The 20,518-nt window shown below is 48.2% G+C and overlaps 1 protein-coding gene across 3 annotated transcripts; it reads left to right on the top strand.

The window, feature by feature from the left end:
- The first annotated feature begins 455 nt into the window (after nucleotides 1-455).
- ETV3 (ETS variant transcription factor 3) lies at nucleotides 456-15,496 on the top strand. 3 transcript variants are annotated; one of them, XM_062192544.1, is made up of 5 exons: nucleotides 456-659; nucleotides 2,536-2,594; nucleotides 3,189-3,426; nucleotides 4,623-4,738; nucleotides 8,440-9,034. In XM_062192544.1, exons 2-5 carry the CDS (start codon nucleotides 2,549-2,551, stop codon nucleotides 8,466-8,468), a joined length of 429 nt encoding a protein of 142 aa, XP_062048528.1. In that variant the 5' UTR covers nucleotides 456-659; nucleotides 2,536-2,548; the 3' UTR covers nucleotides 8,469-9,034. The 3 variants fall into 3 exon arrangements, with proteins under 3 accessions (XP_062048528.1, XP_062048527.1, XP_062048525.1); XM_062192543.1 differs by lacking the exon at nucleotides 8,440-9,034 and adding an exon at nucleotides 10,798-15,496 and having other exon boundaries at nucleotides 463-659; nucleotides 2,539-2,594; XM_062192541.1 differs by lacking the exon at nucleotides 8,440-9,034 and adding an exon at nucleotides 10,798-15,496 and having other exon boundaries at nucleotides 463-659.
- The last annotated feature ends 5,022 nt before the right edge of the window (nucleotides 15,497-20,518 follow it).

Raw genomic sequence — 20,518 nt, 5'->3', positions numbered from 1 at the left:
TTGTCCTCCCCGGTATTTACAAAAGGCAACGCCAAAGCGATGCGCTTCACAGAGGATTCGCAGCTCCTTCCACACGCGCACGAAAGGGCAGAGGACTTGCCGTCGCCCCTTCCCATTGTGAGACCCCTGTGCTGGGCAAGCCGGGGCCTCCCCCTCGGCAGTGCGGGGCCGGCTGCACCCCCGCGCCAGCCCTTCCCGGCGGGCGTCTGCGCGGCCCCCTCCCGCGGCCGGGGAGGCCGCCAGCCCCTCGCCCGCCGCCGCCAGCCGCGGGTAACTCCCGCCGGACCCCCGAGCGCCGCCGGCCTGGCGGGCCGCCCGCCGCGAGCGTGCGTAACGTGCCCCCGCAGCGTGACGCACGCGCCGCACCGGGGCGGAGGCGCGGGACGCGCGCGGCGGGAGGAACGCGCGAGGAGGGCGGAGTGCGGAGTGCGGGCGGAAGTCGGCGTCTGCGGAGAGGAGAAAGGAAAGGGAGCCGCGGCTGGGTGCGGCGCCGAGAGGCTGCGAGCCGGCGGGAGGGCGCCGCCTCCTCCCCCGCCCTCCCTGCTGAGGATGGAAGTGACGAAAGCTGCCGAGGAGGTCACTTCCTGCTGGGGTGGATGAGGAGGAGCCGGAGACGCCGCGGAGGAGACCGGACCGAAGACGGACCGTGCCGGGGAGCGGTGAGTCCCGGCCTCGCCGCCGCCGCTGCCGGGCCCGTCTGGGCCAGCCCGCACGGACCCCGGCGCGGACAGCGTCGCCTGGGCCAGGGCCACCCGCCGGCCGCGGACCTGACCGGCCGGGCCTCACCCAGCTCGGGGGGCGGGGAGGGAGGGGGCTCCGTGTCTGAGGGGCGACAGGGACCCAGGGCAGCGTTCGTGCGGGGTCGGCGAGGCCCTGCGGGAAGGTGAGGGGGAAGGGAGGCGCTGCGAGGCGACCGGGCGCCGCGCTGTGCGTGCTTTTCTCTGGAGGGAATGGTCGCGATCTGACGGAGGGCAGGCGCCGGGGGTCTGCAGAGTTGAGACGAGGGCCCCTCCTGGGAGCCGGTGTTCTCGGGATGAATTTGTGGAAGCCCCGCAGAGGCGCCTGCGGGCTCTGGAAGGCGGGCCTGTCTGAGGACAATCGGGCAGCAGGAGTGTCAGGACAGGGCTTCCCGGGCAGGTCATCGTGGCAGCGGGTGTGGACCCGAGGGTCGTGCTGGCTGAAAGGGGTTCCTGTGGCACCGTGAAGGCCCCCTCGCGATCCGACGGAGCAGTAGGAGTTGGCGTCCAGGGTAGCTTCCTGGAGCGGCAGGGAAATGTTGTCTTCCTCCCTCATTGTCACGGAAATGGGAGAGGAAGCGCCTGTCTCAGCCCTGTGCCGGGTTATTGTAGAGCGTGTGTCTGTGTCTTGTTGTGTTTTCTCCTTCCTTTGGGGTATTTATCTTGTCCTTGGCCCCTGGTAGTTGTGTAGACTGAAACTTGCTGGTCTCCTTCATGCGTAAGGTGAGAAAAAGAATTCAAAGGATCTAGAGGAATCCTTGGTCAGATGAAATTTCCAAGATTAGGAATTTGTCCTCACCCCACCCTGGGGCCACTGAGGCACCTGCGTTCCCTCCAGGCTCCTGCTAATGTGGGTGCTAAGGGCCCATCTTCCACCCCGGGGAACAATAAGGGTAGATCTGCCTTCTCCTGCTCCCTTTTCCCTCTGGCGGGTTCAGAGATCCCTCCTTTTGCTGAAGGATAGACTGACACGAAGCTGCTTGCTGCCAGGAACAGGAAATTTATTGCGGACCCGTAAATCTGGATGGAATGAAGTCACATCACAGCAGTACTCCCTCAAGTCTGGCCAGAAGGTCCTCAGAAATGTCTGCTCTCCCCCCCCCCCCCCTTCCTGTTAAAAGGGTAAAATAGAGAATTTTTCTGAAGATGACTTTGGAGGTGTGTGTATGTTTCTTGTCTGGAGTGACTGCACATAGTGTGTTTACTTCCTGTATCCCAGAGTATTTTTCAAGGGGGAGGGGGCAGTTTCTGACTGGGAGGAGTTTGCCTTCTCCCATCTCACATAATTTCGTAAAATAAATCAAAATCAGATGTTCATTCTTGAGTGGGAATCGGATGGACTAGGCTTTTTTTTTTCTGCCCTTTTAACTGGTACATCTGGGTGAAGGCAGGCAGGCTTGTGTATCTTGGCATTTGGACCCGTCTAGTAATAGAAGACAAACTGTTTGACTTGTCTTGGCTGCCTTTTTGGACCCGTTTCACTGTACCTTTCCTTTTTTTTTTTTTTTTTTTTGCATTTGAAGGATTGGTCAGGAGGAAGAAAGCAGATATTAAATACAGTGTTTACACTCTGTGGTTTAAAGTCAGGTGAGAGATAATTATGGCTTTTGAAGCTGATGACCTGAGGACCGTCATTTGATGACTTGGGGATGAGCAGTTTGGAGGCAAAATGTTTGAAAGTTGCATAAGGAAGGAAAGGCAAGGAAAAGGAAGTTTAGGAAAAGGCTGTGCCAGGAAACTTCTGGAGAATAACAAGTAAGTAGCATCTTCAAGTAATCGTGTGACTTGTGTCTCTCAGCAGGAGGGTGAAAATGAAAGCAGGCTGTAGCATCGTGGACAAGCCAGAAGGAGGTGGAGGTGAGCAGAAGTTAATCATCTCTGATGTACCTGGAATGTCCCTTGGTGGTTCCTGTTCTCTCCACCTGGGCTCTGCTCACAGATGTGAGACCATGACTGACCTCTTGACTGGGTGCATAGCTGGGACAGTCGTAGGTTTGTTTGCTATTGATGAGTACTTAACACAGCAAGTCACCACACCCTTACCCAAGTTTTAAAGACTCTTTCCTGTGAGAGGCACAGAGCCAACCATGAAGGCCAGGACTGTTCGGCTCATTTTCCTAAAACATTAGTGTTTCTCTCCCATTTGTTTCTGTTGGGATTTTCGTATTCTTACAGAAAGTCTGTGTGAGCTTTAGTAAAACTTGAAAGAGTAAGAGATTAATATACCTGGGTGCTGCTGCCCAGGTCTGTCAGGTTTAACAATTGCAGCAAGGATAGATAACGTCTGTTTCCTCTCCCCTGTTGTGGGTAGCTGCCGTGGACTGCAAGGGTGTTTATGGCATGTTTGCAGAGCACTCTAGAGATTGTGAGCAGAGGAATGTGAAGTTGGGGGTGATGGTATGTGTGTACCTTGCTCCTGACTGCCTTGATCTTGCCCTTTTCACATTAAAGGGTATCAGTTCCCGGACTGGGCCTATAAAACAGAGTCGTCCCCTGGCTCCCGGCAGATCCAGCTGTGGCACTTCATCCTGGAGCTGCTACAGAAGGAGGAGTTCCGCCACGTCATCGCCTGGCAGCAGGGAGAGTACGGGGAGTTTGTCATCAAGGACCCAGACGAGGTGGCCCGCCTCTGGGGCCGCAGGAAATGCAAGCCACAGATGAACTATGACAAGCTGAGCCGGGCCCTCAGGTAAGGGAAAGGATTCCCAGATCTGTGGTATTAACAGTTGGGTGAGTGTTAGATAAAAAAGGTATCAGGTGATAAGAGGCTGCACTATCTTAGTGAATAATGTGTAGCTTTAAAGTGGGAGTAGAGGAGCTGTTGAATCTGAGTAGCACAGGCACGGGAGAAGAAAAGGCATATCTTTGGTTCTGTGTAGGAGGGAATCCCAATGTGGCTGGCACTGGATCCTGACAGACAGCCGACTCTGCTTTGTAGTGGGCGAGGGGGTGTGGTGAAACATGGTTGGAGCTTATTTATAATCTAAAGGATTAGTTTAGATTTCCTGCTTCAGAATTTATTAGAATTTCTCCTATTTGGGCTCCCCTGGAAGAAACTAGAAAATGGTGAAGCAGGCTCATAGGAGGAGGGCTAACTGAATGGTACTGACCTGGCTACAAGAGCTGTATCTAAGCTCAGTCGTCTGTCCATAGGTTGCTCCAGCATGTCTAAAGACTGGTCACTGTAAGTTTTCTCAGGTTCTCTCTTTGCCCTTATCAGTCTTTAAATTTCATAACCCTTTAGCCCTCGAGGGCCAGAAGGGTGTCATAAACTGTGCTGCTGAGTAGGTGCAAGGCTGAAGGTGCCAGGTGCATTGTCTTTCTTCATTCCTAGTGACCCTGAATGTAAAATCAGTGCAGTCTTTGCTGGAGCTTCTCACATCCCTTTGAAGGTAATGCTGGCTGCTGTTCTGCAAATCAGAGTATGCCATTGTTTGACCAGCCACCATAAAACAGTTCTGCATTCCTTTGTCTCTTCCTTGAGCTTAGATCGCCTGACTAACCACATCAAGTCTCCCAAGAGATTTGTCTGCCCCCACCTGGGCAAGACAGACAGAAAGTAGGCAGTTAATGACATATAGTGGAACAGGAAGGAAATGAGCTATGAATTGAAATTGTAGAGAGATGGAGAAGAAAGGTGGTTGGGGCTCAGATAGGTGTTCAGGATCTTACAGTGAAGTTGTGTTCATAAAGCCAAAAGCTAGAGCTTAGTTGGAAATTGAGCAAGAAAAGTAAGCTCTTCTGTCTTCTAGCCCTAACCTGAGGGCGAGACTACAAAAGAATGATGATAGTGATGTTTGTAAGTATACTTAGAGCAAAAATTGTTGGTCTTAGTGGTTACCTAAGTGTCTCAAGATAAATTGCCATGCATTTTGATTTTTACAGATACTATTACAACAAGAGGATCCTTCATAAAACAAAAGGAAAAAGGTTTACTTATAAGTTTAACTTCAACAAGCTGGTGATGCCCAACTACCCCTTCATCAACATTCGGTCAAGTGGTAAGATGCAAACTCTCTTGGTGGGGAATGAATTTTGAATTGAAAAAGAATTTTAAAAACACAACGCACAGCCTGGCATGTGTAAGGGGATTTTTTTGAAAGACTAAAGTAACATGACCCCTTGAATTGCCTTGGTCCTTCTGCTTGTCTTCCGTTCATTGTATAAAAGGAGTGTGACAGGTCTTCGGCAGTATCATGATAGGTTTGTTTGGTTTGCATGGTTCCCTTTTCTGCATATTATTTTTAATCTTACAGATATAATTATACTATCTCATTTGGGGATGATGTTCCATAGGTTCACATTCATCTTGAAGTTCAGGATTTAAATTTTAACACCCTGCCCAGTGGCTCTTTCATAGACAGGAATCTGTTTCTACAAACACTTCCGATTTTCTGTGAAACTACCATGCTCTCCCTTATCAACTGAATGTCATCAAAACCACAGCATCCTTGATCAGAGAAGGGGAGGTTTCACATGTTTGCAGTAAAAAACAGTGTCTTTGATCTGCACCAGCAACTCCTCAGAGAATACAACTCTGGGGTTACTTAACTTTCCTGTGCAGTGCAGCAGGGCTTCCCCTCTATACCCGCCAGAGGTCATAGCTTTCCATCGTAGCTCTTCACAGAAATGTGCCCCTCTCTCATGCACAAGGCAGTCTCTCTCAGAAAGTTTTGATGTCTTGTGTGGTTGTTTATTTATGGTTTTCTTTAAGATGCAGCTCATAACCCTGCTTAAGAAAACGGATTGTATTTCATTATTTTACTCTGTCTTTGTGTGTTGAGGAAAAGAAAGCAGATCATGATTCTGCAGTAATGCAGCTTCTCAGAGAAAAGTTGGAAGAAACCTGAAAGATTGGAGCGGGGGTGTGGCTGAGAGAATATAATGCTGAGATCCATTGCAGATATGTAATTACTACACACAACAAGTTAGGGCAGTTTTAGCTTGACTCTGCTATCATTACAGTTCCATCTCTCCTGTAACCACTCCCTCCTGTCCCTGGGGCATGCATTTAAAAAAAAAAAAAAAAACTGGTATTGGAATGCATCTCTCTAATTACAACCTGTTTTCTTTCCTTGTGCCTGAGGGAGAGGCATTAGGAAATCAGACCTGTTCTAGCCACTGGAGTCTTGTTTCCTCTATTTTCTTGTCCCTTCCTTGTGTATCTAGAGGAATCAGGACCCTAGATTGATGAATGGACCGTTTTGAAGAATGCATTAGTGTTTATACCTCCAGTCTGTCCCCCTGATAATACTTTGATTGCTCTTGTTCTGTTTTTGACCCAGTTTTTCAAAAACCCAGAAGTCCTGTCACTTGGACAGCCTGGAATGCCTCAGCCCTTGAGAGTGGTGTGGTTTTCTAGGGCTTTTTCTAGACGGGAAACCTAACAGCATTGGGCTAGTACACTTTTTCTGCCTGAAAGCAATTGAATCTTAACCAACCAGAAGATGCTAATCAAAACGTCACAGGGAAAAGATAACTGTGGTTTCTTTCAGGACTACTACTTAGTTGCTCATATCCTAGATACAGATAACTCCAAAGAACTGGAGAACTTCTACTCATGTAGGCTAAATGCTTTTTGATAACAAAAGAATGTAACGTTTTTTGGCCATCTACTTAATGGAGGTACTTTCGATTAGTGGTTTGTGAATTACATTATTCAGCCCTTCCATAGCCCCTTAAAGTGTATGTCTCATAATGTCCACTTTTTACAGGTGATAAAATTAAGGGTGAGGACAGCAAAGTCAAGGACTGCTCAGGGTGTGTTGAATAGCTATCTGAAACAATTCCTGAGATTGAACTATTGAAATCTAGCTCTTATTTAATAGTTCACTCATTCCTTTCCTAGATTGGATTCATTCCTTTGTTCAACAGATAATATGTTATGCCCTAAAGACAAAAAAAATTAAAGAGTATGGAGGACTTCTTTCCCTCAAGGAACTTACAGTTTAGCAAGAGAGATAGGAGATTCTAGATTTAATACAATGTGCAATGTGATAAGTGCTCTAAGAAGTAGAGCTGTGTGGACTTAGATCCTGGATGATTATGTCTGCACCGTACATTAATACAGTTGGGCTATTTTGGTCTGTGTGTGTTTAAAGGTAAAGGCACTACATGGCTGATTGTAACAAATAATACAGAGGTTTACATAGTGAAAAGGTAAATATTCTCTTCCCTTCCCCACAGTTCTTCTGACTGTTAGCAGTTTAGGTAGAATGCTTAACATCTGGGTAGTGTTGAAAGTATTTCACATACAGTGTCTGTGTTGAAAGTATTTCACATACATTTTACTGTTAAAAGCATCCTATAGGGGCAGACATTTGGCGTAGCAGTTAAGATACCACTTGGATGCCTGCATCCTATATGTCAGAGTGCCTGAGTTTGAATCCTGGCTCTGCTTCAGTTCTAGCTTCCTGCTAATGCACACTCTGGGAGGCAGCAGGAGATGGCCCAAGTGATTGGTTCCCTGCCACCCTTATGGGAGACCCAGATGTTGTTTCAGGCACCTGACTTTGGCATCGCCCAGTCCTGGCTGTTGGGGGCATATGGGGAGTGAACCAGCAGATAGGAGATATCTCTTTAGGTCTCTCTGTGTGAGTGTGTGTGTCTGTCTTTCAAATACAGTAAACTAAAATGTTGTAAAAGTATGGTATATAGTATACTACATATATTTTAATATTTACTTATATTTACATAAGAAACATTGCAAAGTTACAGGAGAAAATAGTAAAATTGGTTACCTGTCAAGGGGTAGAGTATGGACTTGAGACTTCTCAGTCTGTGTCCCCTACTCCACCTTTCCCTACCCCAGTTTCTAATTTTCATTTTGGAGAACTTCGTACTTACAGAAAATTTGGAAAAAGAATAGTGAACACCCTTATAACCTTTATCTAGAGTCACTAATGGTTAACATTGCTGCCACATTTGCTTTATCTCTTTCTATTTATATATACTTTTTAAATCTTTCGAGATTAAGTTGCAGACACCATGGCACTTCACCCGTATGTACTTCAGCGTGTATCTCCTGGGAACAAGGACATTTTCCTGCATAACTACAGTAACGTTACCACACCCAGGAAGTTTAACACTAGTCTACTAATGTTATCTAATATATGGCTTGTACTCAAATAGTATATGCCTTTTTAAGCTTTAGTTTTTGAACCATGATTAATAATTCATAAAATTATTTTAGTAACTGTATATAGTTTGCTGTATGCCAGTACTAGTCTAAGGACTTTACAGATACTAACTTTTTTAATCCTAGTAACATTAGGATTGTTCCTATTACCTACTTTGCAGATAAGGAAACCAAGACACAGAGAAATAAATTGTTCAGAGGTTTGAACTTGGACAAAGACCGTCGTATTATTTCAGTTTTGCCAGAGATAATCAAAATCTAGTATGTTACTTACATTGCTGTAAGATAGAAGGTGTCAGTACTGAGATTCAGATCCAGATTTTCCCACCCTAATATCCAAATTTCATCATCACTTCACCAGAGGTGGTCTTCTGTTGCAGTAGTATTCAAGCTTCTGTTTTTAGCAGCAAACTTTTTTTTTCTAAACAAAACCCTAGATTTGCTGTCTCAACATCTAATGCAGAAAAATGGAGCCACTCCAGTGACCAGAATGGTCGCTTCTCATCTTTGCTCTAGTCTTACCTTCCTTTGTCCAACCTAACGGTTATGTATTTCTTCTTGCAGATTTATACCTTAATACTTGTAAAGACTGACATCACCTCTGAAGGGAAAAAAAATGACCTGATTTAACCGAGCACTTTTAAATTTCTAAGGAGACAAGACCCTTCTTCCCATCCCCGTTATACTTAAACTTACTTTGTCCATTGGAATATTTAATACCTTAATAAAAAGTCAAGGTCTGGAAGAATCTAAAATGGTAGAGTTTTAGCCACTCCAACAGGCTGGTGGAAGAGATGATTTTGGCTAGGACCCTCTTGAGTCTGCTCAGATTGAATGCAAGGTCATCCATCTGTTTTTCCTACCTTTAAGATTGAAGCAGTCTTTTAAAAAGAAAGATCTTGTAGAACAGTCTTCTGTGGGACATCAGTCTGGGAAACGCTTCTCTGACCCTGTGCTACTCGGTTGCATGCACTTGGAAAGCTGCAGTCCTGCACATACCGGCCCACACCCCAGTCTTAGCCAAGGAGAACTCTTACTCTGAGAGCAGCAAGTGGCAGCGTACTGGGACCTGTTCCTAACCGCACCATTCTCACACACCTTTTTTATGTCCTCCTGGATTGCACTACTTTACTGATGGCTGTTTTTCCTGATATTTTTCTCCTCCCTTCTTTTTTTTTTTTTTTTTTTTTTTTTTTTTTGACAGGCAGAGTGGACAGTGAGAGAGAGAGACAGAGAGAAAGGTCTTCCTTTTTGCCATTGGTTCACCCTCCAAAGGCCGCTGCGGCTGGCGCATCGCGCTGATCCAAAGCCAGGAGCCAGGTGCTTCTCCTGGTCTCCCATGCGGGTGCAGGGCCCAAGAACTTGGGCCATCCTCCACTGCCTTCCCGGGCCATAGCAGAGAGCTGGCCTGGTAGAGAGGCAACCGGGATAGAATCCGGTGCCCCAACCGGGACTAGAATCTGGTGTGCCGGCGCCGTAAGGTGGAGGATTAGCCTGTTAAGCCACGGCGCCGGCCTCCTCCCTTCTTTTTTTCTTCTTCATTACCACTGTCTCAGTGTAAAGAGGCCCCCTGACTTCATCACGATAGAAGCCATTGATACCTCGATGGCATACCTTTCTCAGCAGAAGAACATTTTGGGGGAGTTGAGAGCCTCTGAAGTCGACATGGTTAGCAGTGTTAGTCTCTACTCAGAGCTTCAAATTCGAACAAGCAAACTTCAGGGAGAGAGTAGTAGGTCCTGGATTTTCTCCCAGCCTCCTCAATGGTTGAAAGCAGGATGACAATGGAGCTCTTTATATAGAATTTGTTAGGGGAGTATAGATTTGAAGAAAATGAAAGCTGTTTCCATCTTTGAGTTGTGACAGTGGTTGTATAGTGGTTCTTTATCAAAAATTATAAACAATATGCTGTATGACCTTAACATCTTAGCTTTTTTGTCGATCTTTTTATTAAAACATGTTTCATTCATGTCTGTATATATGACGTGCAGGGTCTTGAGGGTTTCAATGCTTTGCTTTACATACACGTTATTTATAGTTTCGTCTTTTATTTGGTTTGCATGCTTTACACATCTCAAATTAGGAAAAAAAAAAAAACCACCCACGTACCGAGCTGAAAATTGAGACAAGTGATACAAAACACAATATTTGAGTTGCAGAGGAAAAGTCTCTTGTATCCATTCACTCAGTCACCTAATATTCATTGAACATCTGCTCATTGTTAAGCTCTGAATTGCTGGGAATATGGTTGTGAATAACAGGAAATCCCAGTATGGAATTTATATTTTAGAATATAGTGAAGTCAACGATATCTCAGATAGTACATGAAGAGTATTGCGAAGACAATAAAGTAAGAGCTAGAAGGCCGGCGCCGTGGCTCAACAGGCTAATCCTCCGCCTTGCGGCGCCGGCACACCGGGTTCTAGTCCCGGTCGGGGCACCGATCCTGTCCCAGTTGCCCCTCTTCCAGGCCAGCTCTCTGCTGTGGCCAGGGAGTGCAGTGGAGGATGGCCCAAGTGCTTGGGCCCTGCACCCCATGGGAGACCAGGAGAAGCACCTGGCTCCTGCCATCGGAACAGCGCGGTGCGCCGGCCGCAGCGTGCTACCGCGGCGGCCATTGGAGGGTGAACCAATGGCAAAAGGAAGACCTTTCTCTCTGTCTCTCTCTCACTGTCCACTCTGCCTGTCAAAAAAAAAAAAAAAAAAAAAAAAGTAAGAGCTAGAGAAAGATGGCAGCTAAATTCGTTAGACTCAGAGCAGTAGTTACCGGGAACGTAGGGGACTATAGTATATAGTGTTCAGTCTAATTGCAGTGTTTATTTCCTGTTGCTTCCAGACATTTTGTACATAGTTAGCTTACATAAAAGGGGTGATAATGATGAACAGACCACCAACACAGCCTTTTCTCTTCCGCCGTCATAGGTGTGGTTCCTCAGAGTGCGCCACCCGTGCCAACAGCCTCTTCCAGGTTCCATTTCCCACCTCTGGACACCCATTCTCCAACTAGCGATGTGCAGCCAGGGCGGTTCTCGGCCAGCTCCCTACCTGCTCCTGGCCAGGAAGCAAGTAATGGCACTGACAGAAAGGCGGAGCTTTCGGAGCTGGAGGATGGCTCAGCTGCTGACTGGCGCCGGGGAGTGGATCTCATGTCCTCCCGGAATGCTGTTGGTGGAGGAGGCATCGGCCACCAGAAACGCAAGCCTGACATAATGCTTCCTCTGTTCACCAGGCCAGGGATGTACCCTGACCCCCACAGTCCCTTTGCTGTCTCTCCCATCCCTGGCCGCGGAGGTGTCCTTAATGTCCCCATTTCACCAGCCCTCTCCCTGACTCCCACCATCTTCTCCTATAGCCCCTCCCCAGGCCTGAGCCCCTTCACCAGCAGCAGTTGCTTCTCCTTCAACCCTGAGGAAATGAAACACTACCTTCATTCTCAAGCCTGTTCTGTGTTCAACTACCATCTGAGTCCCCGGACTTTTCCCCGTTACCCAGGGCTCATGGTTCCGCCGCTGCAGTGCCAGCTGCACCCTGAGGAGTCAGCTCAGTTTTCTATCAAGTTGCAGCCTCCACCGGTTGGGCGAAAGAACCGGGAGAGGGTCGAGAGCAGCGAGGATTCAGCACCTGTCACTGTGCCCAACATGGCTCCTGTCCCCCCGCGAATTAAGGTGGAACCCACCTCTGAAAAGGATCCAGAGAGCCTCAGGCAGGCGAGCCAGGAGAAGGAGGAGCACTCTGAAGAAGAGGGCGCTGTGCCAAGCAGGACTATTGAACAGGAGAAAGGCAGTGTCTTTGCCCGCCCCGCTGCACCACCCATCTGGCCCTCAGTTCCCATTAGCGCGCCAAGTGAAGAACCTGTAGAGGTGACTGAAGACAGTGAGGACAGGCCTGGCAAAGAGCCCACTGCACCTGAGAAGAAGGAAGATGCTCTGATGCCCCCCAAGCTTCGCTTGAAGCGACGCTGGAATGACGACCCTGAAGCCCGAGAGCTAAATAAGAACGGCAAGTTCCTCTGGAGTGGGTCAGGACCCCGGGGCCTGGCAACAGCAGCTGCCGATGCTTAGAACTGCGAGTGGGTGGGGAGCTGTTTATACTATAATCAAAACACACATGTATTTATGTAGCAAGATTTCAGGGGTGGGGGTGGGGAGGGAGGGCGTTAGACTGGTTTGATCATTCTAGGAGCATAGACTTGTATTTTTATGTTTTGGGGATGGGATGGGGTATCTTCTGTTGTAAATTAGGTGGGATACGACACACTTTTTTTTTCCTGGTAGGTAGGACACAGAGATGGTATTGAACTGAGAGGAGCAGGGGCCTCTGTTTCCTATTGAGGCTTACGCTTTCTGACAAGGAGACTCCTGAAGGGCCAAGGTACTTCTTGGTCCCAGGATAGTTCAGGTTCTAGACTTTTTTATTGTATTTATATATGGAAAGCCATTAATGAATTTATGTTACTCTGAGAGAGATACACAGAAGGGGAAAGGTCATTAATACTAAGTATTTTGCCTGAAATGTTTCTTCATAATGATTTCAGGGGAGGAATAAGATAATCTCAGTCTTATTGGGGCGGGGAAATGTTCAAATGTTGCTTTTTTCTTTTCCTCCTCCTCCTGTGTTGTTCTTGTTGTCGTTTGGTATTTTGTTTTCCTTTTTAAAAAAATGATTTCAGGAAGCATGAGCCTACTGCCAGTTAGAGCAGGGCTGGGAAGGCACAGGAGCTGGCCACTTCTCAGCTGCTGGGTTGAGACAGGAAGCCCTGCTGTGAGTTCCTTGGACTTTTCGCCTACTTCACCTATTAAGAAGCCATGAGGAGTTGTAAACTCTTGTTCAGGGAAGAAAGAAGAGGGCAGGAGGAAGTAACCCAATGCCTTTAAGAAGACAAAACAGAACAAAAATGATCTTCACTTTTCCTTTTCCATTATGGGTTTGGGGAGCCAAACCGAAGTGTGCCTGTGAGCAAGTTCACCGAGAGGCATGACAGCATTGTTGGAGATGTCTTTGCGTTGTATCTGGTCCTCTAAGCATTTTCTTAAGTCAAGCCTTAACTATGAACGTACTTTAAATGATACGGGTCCGTCAGCATAAACCTGTAAAGGGGCATGGACAGTTTTTCAGTTAATCCAGGAATGTTGAAACATGGTTAAATTTCTGGCTGATATTTAGTCATTCCCTCTTGACAATACTGGGACAGGCAGCAAAAAGGCAGGATCGTAGGCGTTTAAGGGCAGATGATACCTGGAAACACAGAAGGTAGCTGGGGGTACAAGTGGATGTTTGCTGAGACTGAAGGAAGAGGGGAGAGAAGACACAGAAGGCAACCAGATGCTCAAAGGCCTGGGGTGGTTAGAAGAGCTGGTGTCTTGTTGCCATTCTTGCCATACCCCTTGGTCTAGGCTGTTGAGTCTGTGAACGAGTGTCCTCCATGAGACGTCAGTTTATGGTGAGGAATTGTTTCTTCACAGGACATTCACTTCTAAAACTTTAAAGAAACGGGAAAGTATTCATCTTACATGAAGCAAAAGGGGCCTGGACTAGGGGCAGAGAGAAGGAAGCAGTAGCCACCCTTCTGTGTGTTCACACATGTACCTGTGTAGTATGTGTAAATACTTGACTGGCTCAGATCCACCTGGTGGCAGGGCAGCAGGGAGAGAAGAAAGAGCTCCATGTATCTGCTGAGGGTAAGGGGCAGCATGGGATTGGTGTCTAAGAAGTTAAGAAATTCTTGACTCCACCTTTGCGTAAGTGAACTCCATATACTAAGTCGTATTTGAGAGTTGAGATTTATGGTGGAGGGTGTGGTTTTTTTTGTAAATTGGAGTAAACGTGTAAGAGGGGTCTCAGCAAAGGTTAGAACAGGTGAGTGAAACTTTAGATGGCCTGGGATGTCTTGAGTCCATCATACTATTTCTTGGCAAGTTTGATACTATTTCTTCCCTTGTTTGATTTACATTCTGCGAGTAACTTGTCTTTCCGCAGGAAAGGGACTGGGAAAGTGACCCCTAGCAACTCAGGCTTTGGTTGGCCTGCAGAGGGTCACCTGTCGGGGCTGCCTTTGGTGATTCTGTTTTTGTCAGCTTCTTTCTCTGTACCTCGACTTACCTCTGAAACAGAAAGCAAGCCTGGCAGGTGGAGGAGGGCTGTCTGCTTGGCATTGCCTGATGTAACCAGGGAGGCTGGCTGGCCACCCACTGTCCACAAAGAGGGAAGGCCAGCAGGTGTCAGTCTGAACTCAGGAATAGAAACACGAGGCCTTTACAATAAAGAGAGGAAGAAAAATCCATGATGCATACCTGTAACCCCCTAGAACCCAAGTGCCAGATTCATTCCTAGATGCTGCTTGTTTGAACAAAAAGTCACTGCTTTTACACTTGAAAAAACACACTCAAAAAATGTTCAACTCCATGAAAAATGTTTTTTGGCTTTACAAAACTGTTCCGTGTTTTACTGTTTCCTTTGATTGCCATTCCACCAGAAAATTGTGGGTTGATTTGCACTGCACACTGGGGTTGGGGTTGGGGAGGGTGGTCTTTATACAGAGCCGATCTTGTGCTTGCTCAGGAAGTAAGCCAGGGAATGTGGACACCATTGATAGTTTCTGGGGCAAGGGAGTGACATTTTTTTCTCCCCGCGTCCCAGCCCACTCCTGGCAGCACCTGTCACCAGCCTGGTACAGAGCCAGGCCTTTCTGTTCTGTGAGAATCTCATCACTGTCCAACAGCAGGTGGAAAAGGGGGGCTAAAACCCAGACCTAGTTCCTCTCCCCCATTTTTTCCACATTTTGCTGTGCCAAATGTTAAAAATTTGCAAACACAAGTCTGTTGAAGTTTAATTAATCAAGAACTTGTTCATACAAAGTTTGCTTTTTTAGCTATAGAAAAGGAAATAGTAGGGACCTCTTACGAGCATCCAGCCTTGCTGAGCTGACCTTTTTCTGAAGACTGGATAGGAGTGAAATGTAAACAGTTCACCAAGTCTTTTCCCCCAGATTTTCAAGCTGTGCTGTGTTAAACCCACCTCATTAATAATGGAATTATTGGACCCTAGTGACCCATGGGCCAAGAAACTTCCAGAAGCATTAAATAAAATAGTTGAAATCTATCACTTCTCACCAAGTGGGTAGAGTCAGTTGGCTGTTTGTCCCTTGTTTTTTATTTATTCTGTAATTATATTTGTGCTTTTTGTTCTGTAAACAGTAATGGAACATACATTCTTAGGTTGTTTTAAAGAAAACTTTATTCAATCTCTCAAGAATTGTTCCATTTTTAGTTTCTTCTTGGGGAAAAAAAGTTAATTTGTTTTAAAATATTTAGATATTTTTTAGAGTTATAAAATTGTGATGCAGGGATTTGTGAATGAGACATTCACATGTGAAAGATGATTTCACTAGTTATCCGCTTAAGCAGAATAAAATGTGTATATGTACATAAAATGTAAGTAATCTTAACTCCATTGTGCAGTGCCTTTTAGATGTTCCGCTTTCTATAAAGTCTTCAAATTTTTGCATATATATTATATATATATGATGTAATGTTATAGAAATATATGTATAATATACATATTTTTTCCAGGGGTATCTGATAGCTCTGTATTTTGTTATGGAAGTTGAAAGAAAAAAGTATTTTACCTCAGAAATTAAAGTTAAATAAAAAAAAAATACTTTTAAGTAGTGCTTGCTAAGTATTGGTTTTCTTGTTCCTTGTATGCTGGGGCAGTGTGATCCTGCCAGGCTTGACAAAGTCCATGTTAGTGCATTCCGTCATCACACTTTTGTGTTCCTGTTGCACAGGTACTAGCACAGTAAAGAAATAGTTTCCTTGAATGAACAGATGCTGCCACAGAAAGGAAGCTGAAGCCAAGGACATAAGTTAGAAATTTCTATCTTGGCCGGCGCCGTGGCTCAACAGGCTAATCCTCCACCTTGCGGCGCCGGCATACCGGGTTCTAGTCCCGGTCGGGGCACCGATCCTGTCCCGGTTGCCCCTCTTCCAGGCCAGCTCTCTGCTGCGGCCAGGGAGTGCAGTGGAGGATGGCCCAAGTGCTTGGGCCCTGCACCCCATGGGAGACCAGGAGAAGCACCTGGCTCCTGCCATCGGAACAGTGCGGTGCGCCGGCCGCAGCGCGCTACCGCGGCGGCCATTGGAGGGTGAACCAACGGCAAAAGGAAGACCTTCCTCTCTGTCTCTCTCTCACTGTCCACTCTGCCTGTCAAAAAAAAAAAAAAAAGAAATTTCTATCTTGAGATCGTTCTGAGGATTCGTTAAGAATACCTGGCAGGGGGCCGGCGCCGCGGCTCACTAGGCTAATCCTCCACCTTGCGGCGCCGGCACACCGGGTTCTAGTCCCGGTCGGGGCACCGATCCTGTCCCGGTTGCCCCTCTTCCAGGCCAGCTCTCTGCTGTGGCCAGGGAGTGCAGTGGAGGATGGCCCAAGTGCTTGGGCCCTGCACCCCATGGGAGACCAGGAGAAGCACCTGGCTCCTGCCATCGGATCAGCGCGGTGCGCCGGCCGCAGCGCGCTACCGCGGCGGCCATTGGAAGGTGAACCAACGGCAAAAAGGAAGACCTTTCTCTGTGTCTCTCTCTCACTGTCCACTCTGCCTGTCAAAAAAAAAAAAAAAGAATGCCTGGCAGGGGCCTGTGCTGTGGCATAGCAAGTAGAGCCACCACCTGCAGTGCCAGCGTCCTCTATGGGCACTGATTCATGTCCTGGCTGCTCCACTTCTGATCCAGCTCCTTGCTAATAGCCTGGGAAAGCAGTAGAAGATGGCCCAAGTGCTTGGGCCCTTGTGCTCATGTGGAAGACTCAGAAGAAACTCTCAGTTCCTGGCTTCCCAACCCTAGTTGTGGCAGCCATCTGGGGAGTGAACTAGCAGATGGAAGATCTGTCTCTCCCAGTAACTGCCTTTCAAATGAATATGTAAATAATTAAAAAAATAAAAACACTCATGCGAGAAGAAGCTCCAGGCTCCTGGTTTTAGATCATTCCAGCTCCGGCCCTTGCAGCCATTTTGGGAGTAAAGCAGTGGGTGGAAGATCTCTCTGTCTCTCTAACTCTGCCTGTCAAATAAATACTTTTAAGAAAAAGTACATAGCAAGGCCAGACACAGAAGGCCACATGTTTAATGACTTTATACGAAATGTCCAGAAGAAGCAAGTGCCTAGAGACCAGACATGGTGGTTCATGGTGGTACATGCCAGGGAAAGTGCAGGGTGACTCCTTAGTAAGGGTCAGTTTCTTTAGAGGGAGGTGAAAATGTTCTACACTTGGATAGTTCTTGATTTACATGAATTAAGTCTCAAAAAGATGATTTTGTGTGGGGTTTTGGTTTCGAGTTAGTGGCATTTCCCAGCAGTGGGCAAGAATCCAGGGGAGTGGGAAGATATCTTGATGGGTATTGACTATCATGTAACACAGCACAACCTTAAAATGCGGACAGGTGTTCACCTCAGAGACAGCTAAAGTGACTGAAAATCCCAAAATGTCTGGTGTTAAATTTGACTTCTCTCTCATTTATCTTTTTTAACAATTCATTTACTTGTTTGAGAGGCATAGTTACAGAGAGGTCTTCCATCGGCTGTTCACTTCCCAAATGGCCGTAACGGCCGGAGCTGGGCCGATCTGAAGCCAGGAACCTCTAGATCCTCCGTGTGGGTGCAGGGACCCAAGCACTTGGGCCATCTTCTGCTGCTTCGGCAGGTGCATCAGCAGGGAGCTGGATTGGAAGTGGAGCAGCCAGGACTCGAACCGGTGTCCAAATGGGATGCTGGCACTGCAGGTGGAGGCTTAACCTACCACCCGAGTGCAGGCCCCAAATTTGACTTCTCTTGAAGGAGCCCATGAGTAGTTTGGGAAAGCTGAGATTGAGCGGTAAAGGGTGCAGCTAGAAGGGAGAGCAGATAATGAAGTTTTTTTTTTAAAGAAGCCTGTAGGTTTTGCCTTTTGTTCAGCACTGAACACTCCTGAAGTTTGACAGCAGTGTTTGGGCCAGGCCAGTGAGGAGCATCCTTAGCCCAGGGGAACTCTAACTAGCCTGTCAGTATGTCTGCCTGGGAAAACCATTTAGACAAGAAAAATTACATGTTATGTGTGCAAATTCATATCGGTATATGGAAGAATATAGGAAATCATATTTTCATCTAAAAAATTACAGTGACAGGGGCTGACTAGTCCATCCCCCCAAATCCCTGCTGCTTGGACAGTGTCGTCTTCTGTCCTCATTGCCAGAAGCAAAGGAAGGTTTGTTTTAGGAACCGATTTGGGCATAATTTGGAGATCAGGATCCCAGGTTCGGAGCCCAAGTTGACTGCTCAGTATTTGAAATTGGATGGTGATTATTCAGATTTTGAGCAAAGAAAGAAGGAAACGATCATGAACTTTGGGGAAAGAAGGAAGAGAAAGATGGGCTCTGGGGGTGAAAACACTAATGTGGGGCCAGTGAGCAGAGAGAAAAAGTGGATCTCCAAGCCTTCGTGGTGAGTTTGTAGGAACTAAAGCCCCGGGTGGCTCCCCTTTGTCCGCCAGGTGCAGTCCTTAGTGTGGCTTGGAAGGCCGGTCACCAGCTGGCCTCTGATTTGTATCAACTGTTGAATCCTCATGACAACCCCCTGAGATCAGAGTCTCAGAGCCGGCCTGACATGACCGTGGGCCGAGCCCTAGTTCCTGTGCTTTTAGCCCTGTGCCACAAAGCCTCAGCCATGCTGAGCCCCTGCTCTGGTCTGCCCACGCTGCCTGAAACACTCCAGAGCTTATCCTCCAGAACCCGGCCCAGCTGCCACTGCCTGCAGAGGCCTTTCCTGGCAGGGCACGGGTGCGCCTCCGTGTGCTGTCACAACCCATGTCTGTCTCACAGCCCTTGCCACGCTGTGCTGTCATCATGCTGCCTGGCTTCTCACAGAACAGTCAGGAAGCCACTGCCGTTGCAGGGTTCACTCCATCCCCCTTTCCCTAATGCCTAGCACGCTGCCCAGAGCCTAAGAGTGCTCGGCAAATGTTTATTTGAATAAGTAAATAGCAAGTCACAGGAAAGAGGTTCATCGCCTGTGATAGAAGATGCAGGCTGGGAAGATGAGGCCAGGCGAAGGTGGCACTGGTGTGTGCGGTGTCGAGCTCCAGGCCCTGCTTCCACCCTCCAGGCCCCGGCTCCTACAATGGTCTCTTCCCTTACCTCTATTCAGACTCCCTCCTCCCTCCTCTCTCTCAAACTGTACTCCCTGCTTCCTTCAAACCTGCATCCCCTCCCCATATGCACAGGACTTCTTTGCTGGGTGTTGATTAATCCAAGCAGAATGTGGGTTAAGAGAAACATGAACTGAAATCATAGAGAACCGTGTCCCTAGGGGTGCTCCCCGGCCTCCCCATCTCCAAGTGGCCTTGCCCACGTTTTTCCCATCCTGCCCGCTCTGCCAGGAGTCAGACTTACTAATTCCAGCTGCACCTACCTGCCTCTCATCCTGCCAAAGAGCAGCGTGCAAACCCCCTCCAAGGGTCACCAACTCATAGGTGGCCTGTCACAGCTCCTGCCTCCCTCCCCTCCAGGAGCTGGCGGTGTTGGCCCCCCAGGGAGGAGAGAGGACTCTGCAACCTGCCCCCACCTCTGCCCTTTTTCTGGCTCTGGCAAGTAACAGAGGAACCCTCTCTGTGCGTCTGGGTCCACACTTTAATGGTTGGTATGAGGACTGAGCCGTGCACGTCATAGCACTCGGGACTCCAGCGTCCCAACTATTGTGAGCTCACGGGCTGTCACTGTGGCTGCCGTGCTCCGGGAGGCTTTGTGGTTTTGGCCCCTCTCAGGAGGAGATAGATACTAAGATCCTCGATCTACAGATGAGAGAAGTGAGGCCCAGAGTGGGCGACTTGTCCTCCTGCTTCAAACAGGGGTCTCCTGACCCCAGGATCTTGGATCTTGGATCTTGGATCTTGGATCTTGGAGGGGGCAGGAGTGGTTCCCTTCTTCCTCGCAGAAGCTCAGACTTGGACCTACAGGTGGGTGGAGAGGCCCAGCTCTAAGTGTTTCTCCAGGTCAGGGCACGTGTCCCAAGAATGCAGCAAGTCGAGGAGAAGGGAGCAAGCACCTGGGAGCCAGCCCGCAGGGAGGGGCCCCTTAGCCCTGGTCAGACAGGCTCCAGGTGCTGGCTGCTGGGACTGATGAAGATCACAGCCTTCCCAGAATGCAGATGAACCTTCAGCAAGGCCAGGCCACCCCAACCCCGACTGACTGGGCCTGGGTTGATGGGAGGCGGGGGTGGCCCCGCCCTCTGCCCTCAGACCAGCTCCAGGACCTGGGGAATCTGGTTAGGCAGACAGTGGGGAGGGAGACCTAAACCCAGTGGATGCCGCGCGAACAGTGGAAAGGGCTGGTCTGGGCCGAGCAGCTGCAGGCGTCTGCCCTGGTGGCAGCTGTGCAGGTGGGGACCCTCCCCCCAGCAGCTAACGTTCCCCTAGGGCCTGCTGGCTGCCTGTCCTGCATTAACAAGACCCAGCCAGGAGGCCGCAGGAGCCTTGCAACCTGGGACCAGCAAGGGAGGAAGCTGCTGGCCTCTCACCTAAGAGCCCTCTCTCTCCAGGGGCAGAGGTCAGCCTCCACCGGCCTCTGGCTGCAGGGGGTCCCTTTGTTCCAGTGTGTCCTTAACACTGCCTTCTGTTT

The sequence above is a fragment of the Lepus europaeus genome, chromosome 5 (assembly GCF_033115175.1).
Source record: "Lepus europaeus isolate LE1 chromosome 5, mLepTim1.pri, whole genome shotgun sequence".
NCBI lineage: Eukaryota > Metazoa > Chordata > Mammalia > Lagomorpha > Leporidae > Lepus > Lepus europaeus.
The sequence above is the reverse complement of the archived record's forward strand: the minus strand, read 5'-3'. Positions and strand labels throughout refer to the sequence as shown.